The 25,178-nt window shown below is 46.2% G+C and overlaps 2 protein-coding genes across 2 annotated transcripts; one reads left to right on the forward strand and one right to left on the reverse strand.

Moving 5' to 3' along the window:
* Positions 1–2,136: 2,136 nt before the first annotated feature.
* On the reverse strand, positions 2,137–8,466 carry LOC101600579 (beta-defensin 122-like). The gene is made up of 2 exons (XM_004667993.2): positions 8,409–8,466; positions 2,137–2,378 (listed from the first exon to the last, which is right to left on the reverse strand). Exons 1-2 carry the CDS (start codon positions 8,464–8,466, stop codon positions 2,239–2,241), a joined length of 198 nt encoding a protein of 65 aa, XP_004668050.1. The 3' UTR covers positions 2,137–2,238.
* A 9,064-nt stretch (positions 8,467–17,530) lies between these two features.
* On the forward strand, positions 17,531–22,695 carry LOC101596855 (beta-defensin 36). Its single transcript, XM_004668059.1, has 2 exons — positions 17,531–17,588; positions 22,550–22,695. The coding sequence occupies exons 1-2, from the start codon at positions 17,531–17,533 to the stop codon at positions 22,693–22,695; spliced, it is 204 nt and encodes a 67-aa protein (XP_004668116.1).
* The last annotated feature ends 2,483 nt before the right edge of the window (positions 22,696–25,178 follow it).

The following is a 25,178-nucleotide window of genomic DNA, read 5'->3' on the forward strand; positions in this document are numbered from 1 at the left end:
GAGTGCTGGGATTAAAGGCGTGCGCCACCATGCCCGGTGTGTCTTGTCTTTTAAAGTCAGTATATATTTTAGTATTCTGGAGTCACTCAATATCAAACACACTATTGCACTAAGAAAATCACTGCAAATTTGAGGCAGTCTGGTCTATGTAGCAACTTCTAGGCCAGCCAAGGATACATAGCAAGATGTTGTCTCAGAAAAATAACAAAAGCCAATATCTCAATAAATAATTTTAATGTACACTTAAATGGAAATGATTAATAAAGACTTGATTAATGGAAGAAAAAAGAACAATGTCTCCAAAGCCAGGTTTGATGGCTCGTGTAACCCCAGAACTTGAGAGGCTAAGGCAAGAGAATTATCATGAATTCAAGGACAGCCTGAGCTGTAGAGCCTAAGGACCCATGTTTGACTCTCCAGGTCCCATATAAGCCAGATGCATAAGGTGACACAAGTGTGCAAGGTTATATGTGTATACAAGGTGGTGCACATATCTGGAGATTGATTACAGTGCCTTGGAGGCCCTGGTGCACCAATTCTCTGTCTTACTCACTCTCTCTCTCTCTCACATTTAAAAAAAAAAAAAAAGCCAGTCTGTTGGGCTTGCCTCAAAAAAAAAAAAAAAAAAAAAAAAAAAGATAGGTGAACTTAGTCAAGAGGAATGGAGTTGTCTCTGATGGCATGTTTCCTTGAAATAGGAGGCAAGGAGGGAGGGAGGAAAGCAGTGGAATGTCCACTTCAGAGAGTGAGGGCTCAAGTTTCAAGGCCTGGGAGATGACTTAGTTATTTTTTAATATATTTTTGACAACTTCTATATTTACAGACAACAAACCATGGTGTTTCCCTCCCCCACTTTCTCCTTCATAACTCTGCTCTCTGTCATATCCCCTCCCTCTCTCCATTAGTCTCTCTTTTAATTTGATGTCATCATCAGGTCAAATGAGCCAACAGGTGCAATAATGGCACATCTATCATGGTGGAAACCAACTGCCCTCTAATTGGACTGGAGGCCCAGTCCATGGGAGGGAATACATCCCTGGTACTGAAAACTTAAAACAAGGGTAGTCATGAGCCCAAGGGTGTAACATCTGCTGATGTCTGGATAAATGTATATACTATGCTTATCAAACTGCCCAGTAAGCACTTCTCTTAATATTCATATCCTTATATTAATGCTACTCTCACTTTGGGTACAGAATCTTCTCTTTTCAGATGGCAGTGACCTTGGGACGACTCAGAAGGTATCAAGGTGCTAGAAAGAAGTAACTGGAGTACTGAGTAACATCTCAATCACACCTTCCAACGCTCAGGGTCTAATGCAGAAGAGGTGGCAGAAAGAATGTAAGAGCCAAAGGAAGTGTAGGACTCCTTACAACATGCTCCCTCCAGACATAAAATGGCCTGGATATCCATGACCTCACAGTGCCTGACACTACCTACACATGACCATCATAAGAGTAGGAAAAGACCATGACATCAAAATAAAAGAGAGACTGATTGAGATGGGGAGAGGGTATGATGAAGAATGGAGTTTCAAAGGGGAAAGTGGAGGGAGGGAGGGTATTACCATGGATATTTTTTTTATTTATTTATTTTTCATTTTTTGAGGTAGGGTCTCACACTAGTCCAGGCTGACCTGGAATTCACTCTGTCATCTCAGGGTGGCCTTGAACTCACGGCGATCCTCCTATCTCTGCCTCCCAAGTGCTGGGATTAAAGGCGTGTGCCACCATGCCTGGCCCATGGGATATTTTTTATAATCATGGAAGATGTTAATAAAAATTGAGGGAAAAAAAAAAGAAAGAATGACATGGAAGACAGGCATGGTGGCACATGCCTTTAATCCTAGCACTCAGAAGGCAGAGGTAGGAGGATCGCCATGAGTTCAAGGCCATCTTAAGACTACATAGTGAATTCCAGGTCAGCCTGAGCTAGAGTGAAACCCTACCTCAAGAAAAAGAAAGAAAGAAAGAACGATATGGAAAGACACTGTGTACCAACACAGATGAATTTTTTCTGCCTGTCATCACCCTGCGGCTGGTTAGGCCCACAGATGCAGCGGTGGGGTGGGCTAGATGTGCTGTCTTCCCCGCGTCTCCCGCTTCAGCTTGGTTAAGTATTCCAACACACAAACGCTGCAGTCAGTCAGAGGGTTTTAATAAAGCTCAAGCAACCGCGGAGGCCGGGCCCGGGGGAGGTGTAGCTTCACACTGTGGCCTCCGGCTTCCCAGCGCTGCTTCACCTCGTCGTGAGATTTGGCTGGTTCTTGGGCTTCAGGCAGCACAACTTGCCATTCATGCAGAAAATGTAGACCCGCTCATTCCTGAAGCACCGCTCGCGGCAGGAGCCACGAGAGTGCCAGCATTTCTCAGTGTCGCCTAATACGAGGAATAAAAAAAAATTAAAAAAAAAATATGTCAGGGCTGGAGAGATGGCTTAGTGGTTAAGCGCTTGCCTGTGAAGCCTAAGGACCCCAGTTCGAGGCTCGACTCCCCAGGACCCACGTTAGACAGATGCACAACGGGGCGCACACTTCTGGAGTTCGTTTGCAGTGGCTGGAAGCCCTGGCGAGCGCTCTCTCTCTCTCTCTCTCTCTCCTCTCTCTCTCTCTCTCTCTCTCTATCTCTCTGCCACTTTCTCTCTGTCTGTCATTTTCAAAAATAAATAAATAAATAAAAATTAAAAAAAAAAAACATGTCAGTCATAAGGGAAATAACTCTGGGTCACGACCAGAGCCAGGCAGTAAAGGAGACCCGTGGAGGAGGAGTCCCCTCCAGAGGATACTGTCTCACACGCTGTCTGGACACCCCACCCCTTCATGATTTCTCTCTCAGAAGCATAGTGGGTTTGCAAGGATTAACAAACTGGACCACTGGGATCCCTAGACCTAGATCTAAAATCTCTCTGTGTCCCATGCCAGCTGGTAGTCTTGGAGCTGGTCATTTCAATTTTAGACTAACCACTTTCACTTGGCGAAAAGAAGATACAGAGCTGGGTCTGGTGGCGCATGCCTTTAATCCCAGCACTTGGGAGGCAAGGGTAGGAGGATCATCCTACCTCGAAAAAAACAAAAACATAATAAATAAATAAATAAGTAAACAAATAGAGATACATCACATATCTCAGAGAGGTTTGTGGGGATTAAATCAAATAGTATTTTTTAAAACCAATATTAAATAAATTCACCTATGAGCTGGGCATGGTGGTGCACGCCTTTAATCCCAGCATTTGGGAGGCAGACGTAGGTGGATCACAGTGAGTTTGAGGACACCCTGAGACTACATAGCAATTTCCAGGTCAGCCTGGGCTAGAGCAAGACCCTACCTGGAAAAACCAAAAATAAATAAATAAATAAATTCACCTATGAGATAGCAAGACCTCAGAAATAATTTTAAAAATTTTCAAATCATTTCATAAGTAAAAATATGAACTAGGCCAGACATGTTAGCACACGACTTTAGTCCTAGCGCTCAGGAGTCTGAGATAGGAGGATCATCATAAGTTCAAAGCCAGCCTGGGGTTAAAGTGACTTCTAGATCAGCCTAGGACAGAGTGAGCCCCTGCCTCAAAATAAAGAAACTGAACTAAAAGGACTTTAGCAAATAAATTAAACATAATGGCTTAAAAGAAATGCAGAGTAGAAAGTGTATATTTTTGTTTGGTTTTGAGGCAGGGTCTCACTCTAGCCCAGGCTGATCTGTACTCACTCTGTAGACCCAGACTGGCCTTGAACTCTCTGCAGTCCTCCTACTAAAGGTATGAGCTACAATGCCCAGAAGGATATTTTAATGAAATATAAGGGAATTAATGGAATGTAACAAACATTGATTTAAAAAAATCAACATACATAAAATAGAATCCACCAAATAAAATAAACACAGAAACAGGACAAATACTTTAAGCTACAGTCAATAAAATTTCCAGAAATAGGGCTGGAGAGATGGCTTAACAGTTAAGGCACTTGCCTGTGAAGCCTAAGGACCCAGGCTCAATTCTCTAGGTCCCATGTAAACCAGATGCACATGGTGGAGCATGCATCTGGAGTTCATTTGCGGTGGCTAGAGGCCCTGGTGCACCCATTCTCACTCTTGGTCCTTCTCTCTGTCTCTAATAATAAATAAATAAATCAGAAAAAAGATTGGGTTTAAAATTTTTTTCCACAAATAGAAAAATATTCAAAAGTGTATACTAAGAGGATATACAACATATCTGTGTATGCAGAATCAAAACTGTATATTGTAGCCGGGTGTGGTGGCGCATGCCTTTAATCCCAGCACTCGGGAGGAAGAGGTAGGAGGATCACCATGAGTTCAAGGCCAGCCTGAGACTACATAGTGAATTCCAGGTCAGCCTGAGCTACAGTGAGACCCTATCTCGAAAAAAAAAAATGTATATTGCAATAAAATTACTAGGCATTAAACAAAAAGAAAAAAAGACATTTTGGGCAATCAGACGCATACACACACAAGAAAAAGAAAAATAAACTGTACTTAGGCTTTTTTGGCATGCGTATGTGTGATGTGCATACATGTATACATGTATGTTCATACATGTATATGTGGGTACGCATGCATGTGTTTGTATGTGCTTGTAAGAATACAACAGGTATCTTCCATAGAACTTTCTACTTTGCTTTTATTTTAAATATTTTTATTTGTTTACAAGGGAGAAAGAGAGAATGGGTGCGCCAGGGCCTCCAGCCACTGCAAATAAAACTCCAGGTACTTGTGCGGCTTTGGGCATCTGGCTTTTCATGTGGGTACTTGGGAAACTGAACCCGGGTCAGTAGATTTTGCAGGCAAACACCTTAACCACTGAGCTATCCCTCCAGCCCCTGCCTTGGTGGGGTTTTTTTTTTGGTTGTTGTTTTTTGGTTTGTTTGTTTTTGTTTTGAGGTAGGGTCTCACTCTAGCTCAGGCTGACCTGGAATTCACTATGGAGTCTCAGGATGGCCTCGAACTCACGGTGACCCTCCTACCTCTGCCTCCCGAGGCGTGTGCCACCCTGCCCAGCTCTGCCTTGTTTTTTGAGACAGGCTCTTTCCCTGCACCTGGAGCACACCAGTTCAGCTAGCCGGCAAGCCCTAAGGACCTCCTGTCTCTGCCTCCGTAGCACTGGATTCACAGGCCCGTGTCACCACACACAGCTTGTTTTAAAATTTTATTTATGAGAAAGAGGGAGAGAGAGAGAGAAAAAATGGAGCACCAGGGCCTCTAGCCACCGCAATTGAACCCCAGATGCGTGCGCCGTCTTGTGGGCTTCGCTACCTTGTGCGCATGTGTCGCCTCAATCATCTGGTTTACGTGGGTTCTGGGGAGCTGAATCTGCGTCCTTAGGCTTCCGGTGCAAGTGCCTTAACCACTAAGCCTCATACACACAGCTTTTTTTTTCTTTTGATTTTTCCGAGGTAGGGTCTCACTCTAGCCCAAACAGAATGTAGTAGTACCCGCCTGGAATCCCAGAACTTGAGATGGAGACAGGAGGATCAGAAGTTCAAAGTCATCTTCACCTCCAACAAGCCAGCCTAAAGACACACTGCCTCAAAAAAAAAAAAAAAAAAAAAAGAAAGAAAGAAAGAAAAAAAGAAAAGAAAAGAAAATGGGCTAGCAGGGCGTGGTGGCGCACGCCTTTAATCCCAGCACGTGGGAGGCAGAGGTAGGAGGATCGCTATTCGAGGCCACCCGAGACTACATAGTGAATTTCAGGTCAGCCTGGGCTGGAGAGAGACCCTACCTCAAAAAATAATAATTAAAAAAAGGGCTGGAGAGATGGCTTAGCGGTTAATCGCTTGCCTGTGAAGCCTAAGGATCCCGGTTCGAGGCTCAGTTCCCCAGGACCCACATTAGCCAGATACGCAAGGGGGCGCACGTGTCTGGAGTTCGTTTGCAGTGGCTGGAAGCCCTGCCATGCCCATTCTCTCTCTCTCTCTCTCTCTCTTCCTCTTTCTCTCTCTGTCTGTCACTGTCAAATAAATAAATAAAAAATAAACAAAAAAATTTAAAAAATAAAATAAAATAAAGTAAACTGGGCAGGGGAGATGGAGATGGCTCAGCCATTAAGAGCTCTTGTCATGAAAGCACAGGGTCAGGGCCTGAGACGATCACAGTTCCCTCCTCAGCCCCCACATGAACAGCTAGGCATGGCCACTCGTGCCTGTAACCCCAGTATGTCTGCAACCCTAGTCTGCCTGTAACCCCAGTATGTCTGTAATCCCAGTAAGCCTGTAACCCCAGTCCTGTGGGGGAGCAGAAACTGGAGAATCACTGGGGCTCACGCAAACTGCAGCTCCAGGCTCCAGGGTCACAGAGAGAGTGTATCTCAAGGAAATGATGGGTGAGGATGGAAAAGGACACCGGAGGTTCCCTTCTGACCTCCGTGTGCACAAGGCACAAGCTCCTGCACACGCATAGAAGCACACGCTACACACACCCCGCACCTATTACACATGCACATGCACACAAAAAAATGTAGGGCTGGAGAGATACCTTAGTGGTTAACGCACTTGCCTGCAAAGCCAAAAGACCCAGGTTCAATTCCCCAGGAACCACGTAAGCCAGATGCACAAGGGGCTGCACATGTCTGGAGTTTGTTTAGAGCAGCTGGAGGCCCTGGCATGGCCATTCTCTCGCATTCTCTTTCTGCTTCTCTCTCTTTCTCTCTTCCTGCCTATTTCTCTCTCTCTCAAATAAATAAATAAGAATAAAACATTTTTAAATGTAATGTATTATCTTGCAAACCGAAAATCCAAGATGCAGTTAAGCACATATTCTGCCTTCCTCTCTGAGCCCCTAAACCCCAAGGTAACCAGAGTGAACATCAGGACACATCCCTTTAGCAAGCAGCAGCTAATCAGTGAATGCCCTTCCCAACAGATCTGCATGGCTCACCCCTCACACTCTTCCAGTCTTTGTGCAAATGTCAACATCCTCTCTTACATTGCACGTTCCCTCTCATCCCTTCCCTGTTTACTCTCTCATTGCTCCTCTTCATACAACTGCTGCCGTGTGTGTGTGTGTGTGTGTGTGTGTGTGTGTGTTTACTTGACCAATTGGTTGGCTCCACTAGCTGCAGCACCCGTGGCAGTGACTGAACTGGTGAATTATTTAACTGAGTAATGACATCTCCACTGTTTCCTAAATCCACCTGCCTTCTTGAGAAGAAAGAGCTCCGATGAAAATAGACTCCTTCAAAGACTAAGCAGACTAAGTGTTGGCCAGGTGTGGTCGTATACACCTTTAATCCCGGTACTCTGGGAGGCAAGAGGTAAGAGAATCGCAGTGAGTTCAAGGTCAACTCTAAGAGTACAGTGAATTCCAGGTCAGTCTCTGCTACAGTGAAACCCTACCTCAAAAAAAAAAAAAAAAAAAAAGGGCTGAAGAGATGGCTTAGCAGTCAAAGCACTTGGACTTGGAAGCCTAAGGACTCATGTTTGACTCTCCAGGTCCCACATAAACCAGACGCACAGTGACATAAGCACACAAGGTTGCACATGCGCACAAGGGGGCGCTCACGTCTGAAGTTTGATTGCAGTGGCTGGAGGCTCCCGCATGCCAATTCTCTCTCACATACTCTGTTTCTCACTCTCTCACATTAAAAAAAAAAAAAAAAAGGCAGTCTGTTGGGGTTGCCTCAAAAAAAAATTGCCAGGCATGGTGGCAAATGTCTTTAATCCCAGCACTCAAGAGGCAGAACTAGGAAGAGTTTGAGGCCACCCGGAGACTACATAGTGAATGCCAGATCAGCCCGTGCTAGAGCAAGACACTATCTTGAAAAACTAAAAAAAAAAAAAAAGACTGTTTATCCAGATCAGAATGAACAGATCCAGGCTAGAGAGATGGCTCAGTGGTTAAGGCATTGCTTACACAGTCTGCTGCCAGCTCAGGTTCAATTCCCCAGGACCCACATAAACCCAGATGTACAAAGTGGCACATGCGTCTGGAGTTCATTTGCAGTGGCTGGAGGCCCTAGCGGGCCCATTCTCTCTGTGTGCCTGTCTGTGTGTCTCTCCCTCTCTCAAATAAATAAGTAAAATAAAATTTAAATTTAAAAAAACACAAATGAATGGATCAGAGGCTCTTTTAAATGACATCTGCTGACTGCGCACAGCCCCTGTGCTCTTCCTAACTTCCAGCAGGGGGAGCCCTTGGGCTCTGTCACATGGGTTACTTCACGCTGTCCAGTGTTGGCCCCTCAACCTAATTTATTTAAGTTGAGAAATGAGTAAACTAAACTCAGATGAGCCCAGTGGCTTACTAATGGCAATGCCAATTCTGACCCAGGTCCTTCCCTCTGCCTCAGACAAGTGTGCTCTGAATCGCCACCCATCTGGCAATCCTCCCCGACCTGAAGTGCCCTGACCAAAACCCAATCTCCAATCTCGCCCCTCCTCGTGAAGAGGTCCAGATTACCTGGCATGGCCTGGGACAGGAGCAGCATCACAGCCAGAGTTACCCAGAAAGGCTTCATGGCTTCAAGAAGCCCACGCAGTCGTCTCCCGTCTGGAGAGCTGACAAGACAGAGTGAGAGCTCTGGGCTCTCCCTCTAATCAACTGGGACACGTGTTTCATACACGTGCCCTCAGCTGTCCTTGGGACCCGTCTGCTCTGAGCCAGCTGCCTGCTTTGTATTTAGTCATCACCCCTATGCCCGCACACCCACAGCATGGACCACACGTTCCTAAGCCAACATCTACTGAGGAACCAGTGAGAATAAATCATGCAATAAACAAGGGCATATCATTTTAAGTATAAGTCAGTCCTTGTTAAAACCAGCTTAGGGGCTGGAGGGATGGCTTAGCGGTTAGGGCGTTTGCCTGCAAAGCCAAAGGACCCAGGTTCAATTCCTTAGGACCCTCGTTAGCCAGGTGCACAAGGAGGTGCAAGCATCTGGAGTTCATTTGCAGTGGCTGGAGGCCTTGGCACGCCCATTCTCTCTCTCTTTCTTTGTCAAATAAATTAATAAAAAATTTTTAAAAAAAGAAGCTCAGTTTAAGCCAAGCCTGGTGGTGCTCTCTTCAGTAGGGTCTTGTTTGTTTTGTTTTTCAAGGTAGGATCTCACTCTAGCCCAAACTGATCTGGAATTCACTATGCAGTTGTCTCAGGGTGGCCTCGAACTCACAGTGATCCTCCTACCTCTGCCTCCCGAGTACTGGGATTAAAGGCGTGCACCACCACACCCGGCTAGTAAGGTTGTTGTTTTTAATTTTGATTTGTTTTGGTTTTTTTTCAGGGAAACACTGAAAGAATTTATTGTTTATACTTTTTTTGAGACAGCCTTTTTTTTTTTATGTATGTGTGTGTGTGTGAGAGAGAGAGAGAGAGAGAAAGAATTGGTATGCCAGGGCCTCCAGCCACTCAACTGAACTCTAACTCCAGGGCATCTCCTCGTGCACATGTGCAATCTTGTGCGCTTGTGTCACTGTGCATCTGGCTTATGTGGGAACTGGACAGTTGAACATGAATCCTAAGGCTTTGCAGGCAAGCACCTTAATCACTAAGCCATCTTTCCAGCTCACCTTTTTTTTTTTTTTATTAAGAACATATAAGGGTGGGCTGGAGAGATGGCTTAGCGGTTAAGCGCTTGCCTGTGAAGCCTAAGGACCCCGGTTCGAGGCTCAGTTCCCCAGGTCCCACGTTAGCCAGATGCACAAGGGGGCACACGTGTCTGGAGTTCGTTTGCAGAGGCTGGAAGCCCTGGTGTGCCCATTCTCTCTCTCTCCCTCTATCTGTCTTTCTCTCTGTCTGTCGCTCTCAAATAAATAAATAAAAATAAATAAAAGAACATATAAGGGGGCTGGAGAGATGGCTTAGTTGTTAAGCGCTTGCTCATGAGGCCTAAGGACCCCAGTTCAAGGCTCGATTCCCAGTACCCACATAAGCCAGATGCACAAGGGGGCACATGCATCTGGGGTTCATTTGCAGTGGCTGGAGGCCCTGGCATGCCCATTCTCTCCCTCCCTCCCTCTCTCTCTCTCTCTCTCCCTCTTTCTCTCTCTGTCTGTTGCTCTCAAATAAATAAATAAAAATAAACAAAAAAATTTTTAAAAAGAACATATAAGAACAACATCATGTGCTGGTACCACCTTTTTCTTCCTCCCTGCCCCCATTTCGCATGGGCCCCTCCTCAGTGAGCTTGCTGGTGTTCCCCATGGAGTTGTGGGCTATGTATGTGGGCGCAGCAGTCAGTTATTGAGGGGAGGCAGTGCCTCTGGGCATGACATCTCAACCTGTGACTCTTGCCATCCTTCCACCCCTCTTCCACAAAATTCCCTGAACCTTGGTGGGTGTGTCCTAAGTCTACTTCAGTGATGAGCTCTTAGGAACCCCTGGATCTTTGCTTTGGTAAGTGTTGAGTATCTTCAGTGTTTAATTCCTCCACCGTGGCATTGCTTGTCAGGCTCACCATGGTAGCAGCACCCTTGCTCATCTCCCCAATTCCTCTGTGGTTTCACCTGGGCCTTGACTGAGATGCGAGGGGTGGTTTATCTCCCCGGGTCTCACTACCTTCTGAAAAAGAAAAACAGAGTCTCCAATGGACAGCAAAGTCAGCATAGGTTAAATTGGATAAGCGTTATTAATTCAGGGACAGTTTGATGGATGTGGCCTGTCTTTTAGCCAAAGACTAGTGGGAGCTTGGCCCTGGAGAGCATAATCTTTGTCTCCATAGGATTCAGACCTGGTTCCCACTTCCAGATATGGGTTCTTTTCCACTGAGCAGATCTCTTAGCCAACCAGAAAGCCATTGTTTTGTGTTTTTGAGGTACAATCTCGCTGTAGCTCAGGCTGACCTGGAATGCACTATATAGTCTCAGGCTGGCCTTGAGCTCACAGCTATCCTCCTACCTCTGCCTCCTGAGTGCTGGGATTAAAAGCATGCGCCACCACACTCAGAGACCTTAGGAATCACAATAACCTTTAATCATCATACATATGCTATCTTTAAGTTTCAAGCCTATATACATTTTTGCAATTTACCTCCTTCTTTATGTACCTCTCTCTTCTATTGCTGAATATCATGAGACAGAGTGACCTAAACAAATTCACCAATTCTTCTCTTCTGCATATGCATACGTGTAGTGCGTGTGGTGGGGCATGTGTGTGTTGGATGTATACGACATGCACGCATTTCCTTGAGACAATGCCTCTTGCTGATTCCAAGGCTTGCTGTTTTCACGAGCCCTGACGGTCCTCTGGTCTCTGCTCTGCACAGGACTGGGGTCACAGAGGTGTGTGGCCGCGCCCAGCTGTTTACATGAGGGCTGGGGAAATCAAATTCAGGTGGTCTCAGGCCCTTGAGCTTGCATGGGAAGCGCTCTTACCTACTAAGCCATCTCTCCAGCTCTACCAACTTCTTTTTTTAAATTTTTGTTTACTTGAGAGAAAGAGTCAAATAGAGAGAGAGAGAGAATGGGTACACCAGAGCCTCTAGATAGTGCAAATGAACTCCAGATGCATGCACTGCCTCTGTAGCTGGCTTATGTGGGTTCTGGGGAATTGAACCTAGGTCCTTCACCTTTGCAGGCAAGTGCCTTAACCACTAAGCCATCTCTCCAGCCCCTCTACCAGCTTCTTTTTTTTTTAATTTTTTTAAATTATTTATTTATTTAATTATTTGAGAGCAACAGACACAGAGAGAAAGACAGATAGAGGGAGAGAGAGAGAATGGGCGCGCCAGGGCTTCCAGCCTCTGCAAACGAACTCCAGATGCGTGCGCCCCCTTGTGCATCTGGCTAACGTGGGACCTGGAGAACTGAGCCTCGAACCAGGGTCCTTAGGCTTCACAGGCAAGCGCTTAACCGCTAAGCCATCTCTCCAGCCCTCTACCAGCTTCTTAAAAGACAAGTTTTAAGTCCAAATTAAATTGGTGGCATAAGGAAGCCCAAGGTTACTTGGAGACATATTGTTGAACTATAGGGTTATTGTCTGTTGTAAGTCCTAGACAGAATTTTATTGCCACTTGGACTTTTTTCAAAGGTTTTTCTACATATTTTTCTTGGTCTCCTGAGTCTGAGAGTTACAAAATGTTACATTCCATCAAGAACTGACAGAGATAGCAGAGTTTCCAATGACCTTGGGCAGTGAACTATCTTGTACAAGCAAGAAAAAGCAGAAGAGAAAATACACAAAGAACCAAAAATCTTTCTATGTTCACCCTGTAATTGAAGCTTTTGGATACAAAGGGTATCTCTTTTCCTCCTGAAGAACCAGGGGACATAACAAATGGGCCCCATTTCCTGGAGGAGCAGCTCATTTTCCCATGTCATGTTGCAAGGAAAATAGACTAAGAATTCAGTAGTGTAGGCTGGACACGAAACTCACTGTGGAGTCCAGTGATGCCAGACTGCACTTAATATGCGGAGATTCGCCCAAGCATACTTCCGCTGCCTGTGGCACTATGCACCAGGAACAGGGATTGACAGATTCAAAAAACAGTCCATCCTGGGCTGGAGAGATGGCTTAGCAGTTATGGGGTTTGCCTGCCAAAACCAAAGGATCTTGGTTCAATTCTCCAGGACCCACATAAGCCAGATGCACAAGGGGCACATGCATCTGGAGTTGGTTTGCAGTGGCTGGAGGCCGTGGTGTGCCCATCCCCCCCTTCTCTCTCTCTCTCTCTCTCTCTCTCTCTCTCTCTCTCTCTCTCTCTCCTCTCTAAAATAAATAAATTAATTAAATATATTTAAAAAAAAAAAACAGGCCTTCCTCCCTTCAGCATAATCAGTCCTTTTGTGTTGAAACAAGGAAAAGCTACCAGAGAGGCAACACTTGGTTTTGAAGAGCCACCTCCAACATTTTTAAATTTCAAATTATCTAATAGTCTCTAGGCTTTTTAAAAATTTTTTTGGTTTATTTTTATTTATTTATTTGAGAGCAACAGGCAGAGTGAGAAAGAGGCAGATATTGAGCGAGAATGGGCGCACCAGGGCCTCCAGCCACTGCAAAGGAACTCCAGATGCATGCTCCCCCTTGTGCATCTGGCTAACATGGGTGCTGGGGAATCAAGCTCAAACTGGGGTCCTTAGGCTTTACAGGCAAGCACTTAACCACTAAGCCATCTCTCCAGCCCCCCCTTGGTTTTTTTTTTAACTTTTATTTATTTATTTGAGAAGGGGAGAAAGAGAGAGAACATAAGGCCTACCAGAGCTCCTGCCCCTGCAAACAAGCTCTAGGCAAATGTGCCACTTTTTGCATCTGGCTTTATGTGGGTACTGGAGAATTGAACTCTGGCCATCAGGCTTTGCAAGCAAGTGTCTTTAACCTGCTGAGCCATCTCCCCAGCCCAGATAGTCTCTATTCTGTGATAAGACTACGCTGGGCTTAATTTTATTTCCACAGAATTCTGTGGCCTCAATAACTTTGTTTGGTGATGCTGTGGATCAAGCCCAAGGCCTTGAACAAATTGAAGCAAGTGTTTTAGTACTGAGCTACATCCCTGGCCCCCACAGAATCTCAAATTGGTGACAAGTCTATAAGTTCTTAAGGAGACTTGTTCAGGAAGAATGATCTGAATTGGGATCCGGTGTGCAGCTGTACAGAAATTGAGACTGTCCCTTATGGACATAGGGAATCTCTCCCATTTGCCTGATCACCTGTAGAATAGATTTAGCTGGAGGATGGCAGTGCAGCTAACAGAAACAGACCAGGAGCTCACGCTAATTTTCCTCCCTCAGCGAAACAGGGCTGGTGTTAGAATTTGGACAACCAGGCTGGTGAGGTGGCTCAACAGTTAAGAATGCCATGGGCTGGAGAGGTGGCTCATTGCTTAAAGCACTTCTTTGCAGAGTATTGAGCTCTAGCAATGTGGCTTTTTCTGGTCACCCAGCAACAGGTAAGATGCTGGAGACATGAGACACCGGTCGTAAGGGAGCCTAGCTCCTGTTTTGCTCAGAGGTCTGGAGTTTGTATAGGCCTCTCAAAGACTCCAAACAGTGAAGACAAAGATCTTCATTTTCAGTTCCTCTAGGAAGGAGGGGGCCATGAAGGTTCCTTACCAGCAGCCTGCAAGTTTTGCCAATGGCCATGTTGGAGTTTCATAGTAAAAAAGGAATTTTGGCTGGGCATGGCGGTGCACGCCTTTAATCCCAGCACTCGGGAGGCAGAGATAGGAGGATCGCTGTGAGTTTGAGGCCACCCTGAGACTACATCGTGAATTCTAGGTCAGCCCAAGCTAGAGTGGGGCCCTACCTCAGAAAAAAAAAAAAAAAAGAGGAAGTTTTGGGGTGATAGAGGAGAGAACCCATTCCATAGACCTGAGAATAAAGGTCACTGGAACCTCACCCCGCAAAGTGTCGGGACCTCTCCAGGCAGCCATGGCCATCATCAGATAGCTTCCCAGGTAATGAGTATGGAAGCCAAAAGGAAAAGAGAGAAAGGCCGCATCCTTGATGAGGGGTCGCATAAGCAAGAACCCAAGGAGGCAGCAATCCTTAGGTCCTGGGTCAAAGAAAGAAATGAACCAGACATGCTTGGTGGCAGAGGGCTTGGATGAAACGGGTAGCATCAGAAAAGAGAAGCAGAGAGGCATCGTTGCAGCATTAAGAAGAGTCGCCAATACAATGTGTGAAGTAAATACAGTACGTACACACCGTGGGATTGTATTCAACTGTAAAGATCAAAATGATTGAGACCCTCGTAACAGGAGGAAAGAGGATGACATCAAAATAAGAGAGAAACGGAGAGATGGAGGGGATATGATGGAGAGTGGAATTGTGAAGGGAAAAGTGGGGGAGGGGAGGGAATTGTCACGATTTATTGTCTGTAAGTATAGAAGTTGTCAATTTAAAAAATTATACATTAAAAAAAGAACAAAAAAAAAAAGTCTGGCATGGTGGTGCACGCCTTTAGTCCCAGCACTTGGGAGGCAGAGGTAGGAGGATTGCCATGAGTTCAAGGCCGCCCTGAGACTCCATAGTGAATTCCAGGTCAACCTTGTGGTAGAGTGAGACCCTACCTTGAAAAACAAAAAAGAACAAAAAATTCAGGGCGTGGTGACACATGCCTTTAATCCCAGCACTCGGAAGGCCCAGGTAGAAGGATTGCCATGAGTTCAAGGCCACCCTGAGACTACCTAGTGAATTCCAGGTCGGCCTGGGCTAGAGTGAGACCCTACCTTGAAAAAAAAAGAACAAAATGATGACGTTTTTAGAAAAATGGCTGGAACTGGCAATTGTTACATTAAGTGAAATAAGCCACAGTCAGGAAGACAACTTCCTTCCCTGTACGGATTGAGTCTGGGTTTGCTGTCGACTTTTTAAAATTTTACATTGGGGAGGAAGAACCAAAGCAACAGCCTCCAAGCCCTGAAAGTTGTCACTAGGTAAGGGCAGTGAGGAACTGTCTCAAGGGTGTCTTGATCTGGGTTGGCTCTCACGATTCTCTATTTCATTACAGCTCTCCCTCCCAGCTAAAAAAAAAGAACAAAATGATGACGTTTTTAGAAAAATGGCTGGAACTGGCAATTGTTACATTAAGTGAAATAAGCCACAGTCAGGAAGACAACTTCCTTCCCTGTACGGATTGAGTCTGGGTTTGCTGTCGACTTTTTAAAATTTTACATTGGGGAGGAAGAACCAAAGCAACAGCCTCCAAGCCCTGAAAGTTGTCACTAGGTAAGGGCAGTGAGGAACTGTCTCAAGGGTGTCTTGATCTGGGTTGGCTCTCACGATTCTCTATTTCATTACAGCTCTCCCTCCCAGCTTCCAAGTTCACCATGAGACACTTCTCCACGAACTTGGCCAACAAGCCGAAGTAGCTGGGAAGAGCCAGCTGCCTTCCACAGACTGCTCCACCAGCTACCCACCTCCCCCACCCCACCTTGCAGCCCTGGACTGCCTGCCAGCTTGGCCCACTTCCCCAGGAGAGCACCCGTTAGTGAAGCTCTGGACCCTTGTCAAGTCTTTGTCTTCCAAGCTCCTCCCACAATTAAACTGCGTTTGCTTTTATAATAAATTGCTTGTTCTATAATGCTGACAGCAGCCTGACCCCCTGACTGAGCCTTTACTAGTAAGTGTTTGAAAACAGGAGGCTCCTTCACAGACATCAGTGTGTGTGCACACACAAACACACTCACAACTCACAATGATGGGCTTCTAGACATGATCCCTGAGCCCCTTCCTAGCTCCTGTCTCTTATTCACTGTAAAGGTTTTGGAAGGAATTACTTACACTCATTCACTTCCCTCTTTCACTTCAACCCCATTCAACTTGTTTTCCACCCATTACTATTTTATCTTGTAAACCCAATGCATACTTTTATTCCTGCGATCTTTATGTCAAGCAGGGTCCACTAAAAAAAAATCTAGAAACCTGGCCTAGAGAGATGGTTTAGCTTTTACAGTTCCCCAGTACCTACATAAAGCCAGATGCATAAGGTGGCACATGTATCTGGAATTCGTTTGCAGTGGCTGGAGACCCCGGTGTGCCCATTCTCTCTCTCTCAATCAGACTCTCTCTCTCTTTCCCTCCCTCCCTCCCTCTCTCTTTCTCTCTCTCTCTCTCTCATACATAAATAAATAAATAAAATTTTAAGAAATCGCCAGGTGTGGTGGCACACACCTTTAATCCAGCACTTGGAAGGCAGAGGCAGGAGGACCACCATGAGTTCAAGGTCAACCTGAGACTACATAGTGAACTCTAGGTCAGCCTGGGCTAGAGTGAAAGCCTACCCCAAAAAACACAACAACAAAATTTTTAAGAAATCTAAAAGAGCAGGGCATGGTGGCACACGCCTTTCATCCCAGCACTCAGGAGGCAGAGGTAGGAGGATCGCCGTGAGTTCAAGAACACCCTGAGACTAACATAGTGAATTCCAGGTCAGCCTGGGCTAGAGTGAAACTCTACCTAAAAAAACAAAAAAGAAAGAAAGAAAGAAAGAAGAGGAAAAGAAAATCTAGAGGCCATGTAAATAATTAAAACACATTATTTAATGGACAAAATGCATGTTGAAAGACCAAAACGAGTGCCCTGAAAAAAACCAAAAACCAGATAGTAATATGGGAGCATCCGCCAATCAGTGCTGAGGGGACTAAAGAAAAGAGAATGTGTCTTCAAGTCTAGGTTCAGAATATTTCTGTTCTTGGACCTCCAAGGAAGCTTCCAGAAGGGCAACTATGTGGGTGGGTCACTGCTTGCTCCTCTCTGCCATTTTCCTCCCCGTTTTTGCTGCACTCTCTATTTCCGGCAGACAGGACTTTACCCTTCGCGGAACCCGGGTTCATCTCGTGCCTCCCCGACCTCAGGATCCGTGCGCGTGGCGCCCCCTCGTGGTGCCCTGGAAAAGGCGGTGCAGAGCTGGGGAGGACTGGACTGTCCGGCCTTAGACCTTGGCTGACCTCGCCATGCTGACCTCAAAGGCAAAGAGAAGAGTGTGCACCCCGGGGGAGTGTGGCTCCACGCTGCGGATCCGGAGCTTCCTGTGGGCTTCTGGGGGTCCGTGTGCCAGGAGGGATCAGAGAGACAGGCGGCTGCCGGAGGCCGGACCTCCCCAGCTGGCTTTGGCGTCGCCCAGCACCCGCAGCTCTGACCTCTCCCGCCATGAAGCTCCTGCCGCTGACTTTGGCCGCGCTGCTGCTCTTGTCCCAGCTTGCTTCAGGTAATGTGGATCTCCGCGGGGACGGGGTCAGGTGCTGAGACTGTGGCCTGGTCAGTGAATCACTGATGAGGGAGAGACGGGGTGACTAGGACAGCAAGAGATCACCCTTCCAAGCCCCATAGAGGAGACGTCTGGCCAGCGATGGGTGACAGATCTCAGGTGCCAATCCCAGCACCTCAAACTTCTCACCTGTCTGCTCCGTCACCTGCTCCATGCCCCGCTCCCAATCTATGCAGAGGGCCTACGTGTGAGAAGACACACTGGGGTGAGCAGCAAAAGCCAGAAGAAGGATTACGTGGTGGCAGCCCCTTTTCAAAATTGTCCCCAGAAAGTTCTAGGCTTAGTAAAGGTCACAGCTACCTTAATGAGAAACAAAAGCTGGTATTGACTGCTGCTATCTCAGAGTCAGACTTGTATGCTTGGAGCTAAGACCATAGAAACAAAGGGCTTGGCCCTGGAATGACTCTAAGTGGCATTACACTCCAGGCGAGAAGTCAGTGGACTGAGTACACATGGAAGGGGTCCCCAGGGACCCGGGAGTAATCCTGAGTCCTTAGAAATTAGCAGATGTGTCCCAGACAGGGAGGTGAGCATAGGCAAGGGTCCCGATGTGGGAGAGACCACAGTGCCTTCCAAAGTCCAGAGGAGGTTTGGGGGGGGGGGAGCTGCTGGGGAAAGCTGAGGATACCATCAGGATCTTGATGGGCCTGGAATGCCAGGTGAGGGCCATGAGAGAGGGCTTAGCCAGGGAAGGTCCTGGCCAACACTGCCCTTTCCCCCAACTCCCACACCAGCTACCTGCCCCCCTCCTGCTTACCTGGGCAGAGCTTCTGCCCACCCCAGGACTGATGGCTGAATGTTTCAGAGTCAGAATGTGTGACTTTGCACATGAGCTGACCCCCGGTCCTGCCTGCTGTACTGAAACCCACTCCTGTGAGGTGGAAAGGAAAGCCAAAAACCCTGAGCTATGACCTGGTCTAGCATTTTCTAGCCCTGTGCCTCCAGCAGGCTCCCCGACCCCCAGTGGCTCAGAGTGTCATTGCTTTCATTTCTCAAGTGGTTCCTACAGTATCATGCAGTGACAAGTTGTAAGAGCAACTGTGAACACACGAAAATGTGAGTGTGCCAAAACAAATGTAGTTTCTTTATTGTCTACAACTTCCCTGAACCTTCCCAGAACTTCCATCCTCCTGCTGGAAGAGTTGGTAGTGGAAGAGCCAGGAGAGGCCTAAGCTGAGCTGTTCTGTTCGTCTTTTCTTGTTTAAAACAGTTCCTAAGTTGATTTGGCCTCTTTTGAAGTTTGCTCCTTTCTTCTGTCTCCTCTCTTCCTTTCCTGGGTTTAGAAGAAAGTAACTTGGTTTGTCACTAATTAATTGATTAATTGATTGGTTTATTGAATAAACACAGTTAAATGGATTTCATGTTCCAGACATTGCAATAGGTGGTAGAGGTCACACAGTAACCAAGACAGAGCCAAGCACTACTGATAGCTCTGTCCTCTTGGATGTGGCCTTCTACTGAAGGACCCAAAGAACTTAGAGCTAAGTGAATGGGCTGCAGAGATGGCTTAGCGGTTATGGTGCTTACCTGCACAGCCTAAGGACCGAGGTTCAATTCCCTAGTACCCATGTAAACCAGATGCACAAGGTGGCACGTGCATCTGGAGTTTGCTGTGGCTGGAGGCCCTGGCATGCCCATTCTCTGTCTCTCTGTCTATCTTATCTATCTTTCTGTCTGTCTGTCTATCTACCTGCCACTTTTTCTCTCTCTAGTAAATAAATTTAAAAAAAAATTTTTTTGGTTTTTCAAGGTAGAGTCTCACTCTAGTCCAGGCTGACCTGGAAGTCACTATGTGCTCTCAGGGTGGCCTTGAACTCATAGCAAACCTACCTCTGCCTCCCAAGTGCTGGGATTAAAGGTGTGCACCACCATGCTGGGCTATAATACATATACATACATATATATATATATATATATATATATATGTGTGTGTGTGTGTGTGTGTGTGTGTGTGTGTGTGTGTGTGTATGTATGTATTTTTTTTTAAAAGAGGTAAGAATGCTGTGTCTACTGATGAGTGCAGTAATGCCCATGGAATGGCTCACTACAGCCTGAGGACACATAAAAGGTTTAATAGGAGCACTCAGCCCATTGGTAGATCCTCTACCTTAGTCCTTCATATCAGCCAGATTGCCTTCCTGGTTCCGAAATGCCTGTTCTCACCCTTCCGTACTTCTTTCTGCATTTGGGTTGCTCTTAGCAATTCCCTCAGCCTCCCGACTCATCCAAACTCTTTCTGTATTCACTACACAAGAGAATTTAGGGACTTCCTAGAATGGCTGTATGCTACAAAAGAGCAGAGGAAGATGTTCAGCCAATTCTCTCAGCCATTTCTAATTCCATCACAGGTGGTCTAAAGATGTGCTGGGTCCATGTAGAACATAAAAATTTCTTGTACAGATGGACTGGAGAGAGGACTTAGCAGTTAAGGTGTCTGCCTGCAAAGCCTAAGAACCCAGGTTCAATTCCCTTAATAAAGCCAGATGCACAAGGTGGCACATGTATTTGGAGTTCGTTTGCAGTGGCAAGAGACCCTGGCAAGCCCATTTTCTCTCTCTAGATGTATCTTCCTCTCTTTCTGAAATAAATGAATTTTGGTTTTTGTTTTTTGTTTTTGCTTTTGGAGGTAGGGACTCACTCGAGCCCAGGCTGACCTGGAATTCACTGTGGAGTCTCAGGGTGGCCTTGAATTCATGGTGATCCTCCTACCTCTGCCTCCCGAGTGCTGGGATAAAAGGAGTATGCCATGCCGGGCGTGGTGGCACACGCCTTTAATGCCAGTACTCGGGAGGCAGAGATAGGAGGATCGCCGTGAGTTCAAGACCACCCCAAGACTCCACAGTGAATTCCAGGTCAGCCTGGGCTAGAGTGAGACCCTACCTCGAAAAAAAAAGAAAAAAAAAAGAGTATACCACGGCGCCCGGCTCAAATAAATAAAATATTTTTTAAAAAAAATTTCTCTTTCAGACCATGGATGTTAGCTGCAAGAGCTCTTGCCGCCTCTGCCTTTCTCTCTTTGTTTATCTCCATTTCCAAATGTTCAGGTCAGCCAGTAGCTTATTTGTCACAGAATAATAGATGGCCTTTGTCCCTAGCTTTTTGATGGTCCTCATCAGGCTGTCAGGGTGTCTGTGAGCTGAGGCTCAGTAGGGTTCTCAGGCCTGCTGCTGCTGCTGCTGCTACAAGAAGTGAATTTAAACTCCTCCATTTCAGGGGCACTATCCCAAGGGTTTTCCTTGCGCTTCCTGTTGGGCAGGTGTGGTGGTGGTAAGAGCAGTGTGTAGAATCTGCTTCAGAAAGACATGTGACATTAAACTTTCTGAGCCTGGGTTTCCCCACTTAGAATAATCTTTGCCAGGTCCATCAATTTCCCTGCAAATTTCTTAATTACATTTTTTTCTTCATAGCTGAATAAAACTCCACTGTGTAAATGTATCACATCTTCATTATCCATTCATCAATTGATGGACATGTAGGCTGGTTCCATTTTTAGCTATTGTGAACAGAGCAGAAATAAGCATGGATGAGCAAATATCTCCATAGTAAAGTGTCCTTAGGGTATATGCCAAGGATTGTTCTAGCAATCTGAGCCCTCTTAGAATTTTTGAGGAACCTTCATACTGAAGAATCTTCCATAGTGAGTGCACCAACTCACATTCCCACCAGCAGCGAGTAAGGTTTCCTCACACTTTGGCCAGCGATGGTTGTCCTTTGTTCCTTGGTGATAGTCTTTCTGACTGGAGTGGGGTGGCATTTCAAAGCCATTTTAATTTGCATTCCCTAATGACTAAGGATGTTGAGCAACTTTCCAAATATTTATTGTATTAGCCTTCTCTCATATGTGTGTGTGGTGTGATGTGTGGTATATGCACAGGTACATGCAGATGTGTGTGTGGTGTGATGTGTGGTATATGCACAGGTACATGCAGATGTGTATACCCAGTGCGCATGTGCAAGGAGACCAGAGGAGAACATCTGGTGTCCTTCTCTGCTCACTCATTCATGTATTTCTTTCTTTGAGATAGTGTCTCTCCCTCAATCAAGGAGACAAGCAATTCTCCAGTCTCCCCACCACAGACTGGGGTTACAGATATGTGAGGCCCATACCCAGTTTTTTGTGGGCTCGGTGGGGGGGGCAAATTTGACTATCTCCAGACTGGGTGGTTCTCATGCTTAAATGGCAAGTGCTCTTGGCTGCTGAGCCATCCCGTCAACCCCAGGCTTTGCTTTAAAGAGAACAATGGAGTTCTGTGAAAGTAGCTTGCCCAAGATCTCCAGTTCTCGGGTGGTGGAGCCAGGAGTCAAATCCAGGCTCTGGGTTTAGCTATTATGCACCATTCATCCTCTGAGAAGAAACATCCATGGGGGCAAGGCTGGTGTCACTATAAAAATGCGTGGCCGGGTGTGGTGGCGCACGCCTTTAATCCCAGCACTTGGGAGGCAGAGGTAGGATCGCCATGCATGCACCACCACACCCAGCTGGTTTTGGGTCTTTTGACATGTACCCCAGATTGGCCATAATAATTCTTTCCAGTCCTCTTTTATTTTTTATTTTTTTGGTTTTTCAAGGTAGGGTCTCAGTCTAGCCCAGGCTGACCTGGAACTCACTATGTAGTGTCAGGGTGGCCTCGAACTCATGGTGATCCTCCTACCTCTGCCTCCCGAGTGCTGGGATTAAAGGCGTGCGTCACCACGCCCAGCCTCAAGTCATGTTTTTAAAATATTTTATTTATTTATTGAAGAGAGAGAGAGGAAAAAAAAAGAAAAAGAAAAGAGGCAGATAGAAAAAAAGAGACCGGGCTCACAAGGGCCTCCAGTCACTGCAAACAAGCTCCAGACACATGCGCCACCTTCTGCATCTAGGATGAACGTGGTCTCCTTTCTTCTTGTCTTTGTGTCAGGTGATGCCCAAAGATGCTGGAGTCATCATGGCAAATGCCGCCAGAAATGCTCCAGAAAGGAAAATGTCTATGTTTTCTGCACCAATGGGAAAATGTGCTGCGTGAAGCCCAAGTACAAACCCAAATCAAATCCGTGGTTATTCTGAGGGCCTGGAAGCCTGGAGCCAGAAGAGGCAGACGAAGCAGCAGCACGCAGGATCTGAGCTCTGCCCGTAAACGTCTCCCACTCATCTCTGGCTTTCCTGCTCACTTTGTTTCAGCAATTTTTCGGGAGGTTTGAGAAGTCAGAACTGTTTTCATAATAACTGTAAGGCATAAGTCACCTTCCTCAAGCTCACTCTCACAGGTGTACAGCATCTGGAGTTCCTTTGCTGTGGCAAGAGGCTTTAGTATTCCCATGCCCCCCCCCTCTAATAAATAAATTTTAAAAAATATTCTCAGCCGGGTGTGGTGGCACATTCCTTTAATCCCAGCACTCGGGAGGTAGAGGTAGGAGGATCTCCATGAGTTCAAGGCCACCCTGAAACTACATAGTGAATTCCAGGTCAGCCTGGGCCAGAGTGAGACCCTTCCTCAAAATAACAAACAAAAGAAAACTGATAAACCAATGGCATATTATTTAGTACATCTTACAAGATATGTTTATTTTCATATACTAAACTGAATGTTTCATGTCATTAAAATAATAATAATAATAATGGGAAAGCTGGGCATGGTAGCACATGCCTTTAATCCCAGCACTTGGGAGGTAGAGGTAGGAGGTTCGCTGTGAGTTTCAGGTCACCCTGGGACTACAGAGTGAGTTCCAGGTCAGCTGTCAGCCTGGGCTAAAGTGTGACCTTACCTCTCAAAAAACAAAATAATAGGGCTGGAGAGATGGCTTAGTGGTCAGTTGCTTGCCTGTAAAGCCTAAGCACCCTGGTTCGAGGCTCCATTCCCCAGGACCCACGTTAGCCAGATGCACAAGGGGGCACACACGTCTGGAGTTCGTTTGCACTGGCTGGAGGCCTTGGCGCGCCCATTCTCCCCTCCCCCTCTCTCTTTCTGTCTATCGCTCTCAAATAAATAAATAAAAATGAACAAAAAAAGTTAAAAAAAAAAAAAAGGAATGGGGGCTGGAGAGATTGCTTAGCGGTTAAGGCACTTGCCTGCAAAGCAAAGGACCCAGGTTCAAGTCCCCAGGACCTATGTAAGCCTGATGCACAAGGTGGCTCATGTATCTGGAGTTTGTTTGTAGCAGCTAGAAGCCCTGGTGCATCCATTCTCTCTCCTTCTTTCTCTCTGTCTGTCTCTCTCTCTCGATAAATAAAAATTAAAATAATATATTTTAAAAGACACAAAAGTATTGAGAAGAGGAAGGGGACCCGCAGTGGTGGGGCGGGGGATAAAAGAGTGCATGATATACATGTGAAACCCATTATTTTGTGCAATGAATATAAGATGACAAAATAAATAAATAAATAAAAGAAGAGGGCTAGATTGAGAGATGGCTCAGCCATTAGGCGCTTGCCTGGAAAGCCTGATGGCCTGGGTTTGGTTCCCAAGTACCCACATAAGCCAGAGAGAGAGAGTGGGCACTCCAGGGCCTCAAGCCTCTGCAAACAAACTCCAGATGTGTGTGCCACTTGTGCATCTGGAACTACGTGGGTCCTGGGGGAATCCAACCTGGTCCTTTGGCTTTGCAGGCAATTGCCTTTACCACTAAGACATCCCTCCAGCCCTTCAATTCTTATAGTAGAGAATCTGATTGGTCTATTTTATCACTCTATGCCAGCCCATCATGTAGCATGTCACAGGCCATGTGACTGGTCAATCTATGAGTCAAGCATGGCTTAAGAAGCTGCTCTTTTTTGTAGCAAATAACTGTCTGGGGTGTAGGGAAGGGGGGCTTCCTGGTGTGCAGATGATATATGTGGCTCCATATGGCTTCACCTCAGCCCACGCTGGCAGTAGGGCTAAAAGAGCATAAATTGACAGTCATGCCCGTGCCCTGGGTACCCACATTTCTGCTATAATAATCAATAAGCTTCTAAAGCAAAGAATATGTTGTCTTTTCTTGCCAAGTAACATAGAGCCACTAGGCTTATGGGAAAAGTGCACCACTGAAGTGCAGGCCTTTCCAAGGGTAGGGCAGCCTCTCTCCATCCCCTCGTGCGAGCTTGACAGTTCCTGGGTCCTGTTAGACTCCACTCTCCCTTTTTATCAAAAATATTTTGCAATGCCTCCTTTCTAGCCTCAAACAAAATTCGTAAATATGGAAACCTATTTACACGCATAGTTTCAAGAAAAAATTCAAATTAATCCCTAACTGTCTATTACAAAATAGAAGGAAACTATTTACGGCTGGTCCTTTGATGTGTGGAGCATACGCTGAAGAACTAGTGAAGTGGATCCTGTGCCAGGAGCACAGGTACAAATGTAGACTCAGGCAGGTGTTCGGTGAGAACAACAGAAATATCTCAATGGATACGGCATTTGCTTGCAAAGCCTGTTGACCCTGGTTCGATTCCTCAGTACCCACATAAAACCAGAGGCACAGAGTGATGCATGCATCTGGAGTTCTTTTGCAGTGATAAGAGGTCCTGGTGCATACTAATTCGCTCTCTCTCTCTCTCTCTCTCTCTCTCTC

This window comes from Jaculus jaculus, chromosome 8, assembly GCF_020740685.1.
Source record: "Jaculus jaculus isolate mJacJac1 chromosome 8, mJacJac1.mat.Y.cur, whole genome shotgun sequence".
Lineage (NCBI taxonomy): Eukaryota > Metazoa > Chordata > Mammalia > Rodentia > Dipodidae > Jaculus > Jaculus jaculus.

Bases quoted from the DNA above. Each gene is read 5' to 3' on its own strand.
- LOC101600579 (XM_004667993.2), bottom strand. From the start codon at position 8,466: ATGAAGCCTTTCTGGGTAACTCTGGCTGTGATGCTGCTCCTGTCCCAG. The intron at 2,379-8,408 runs GTAATCTGGACC...TCCTCGTATTAG, and splicing joins CCTGTCCCAGGCCATGCCAG to GCGACACTGAGAAATGCTGG.
- LOC101596855 (XM_004668059.1), top strand. From the start codon at position 17,531: ATGAAGCTCCTGCCGCTGACTTTGGCCGCGCTGCTGCTCTTGTCCCAG. The intron at 17,589-22,549 runs GTAATGTGGATC...TCTTTGTGTCAG, and splicing joins CTTGTCCCAGCTTGCTTCAG to GTGATGCCCAAAGATGCTGG.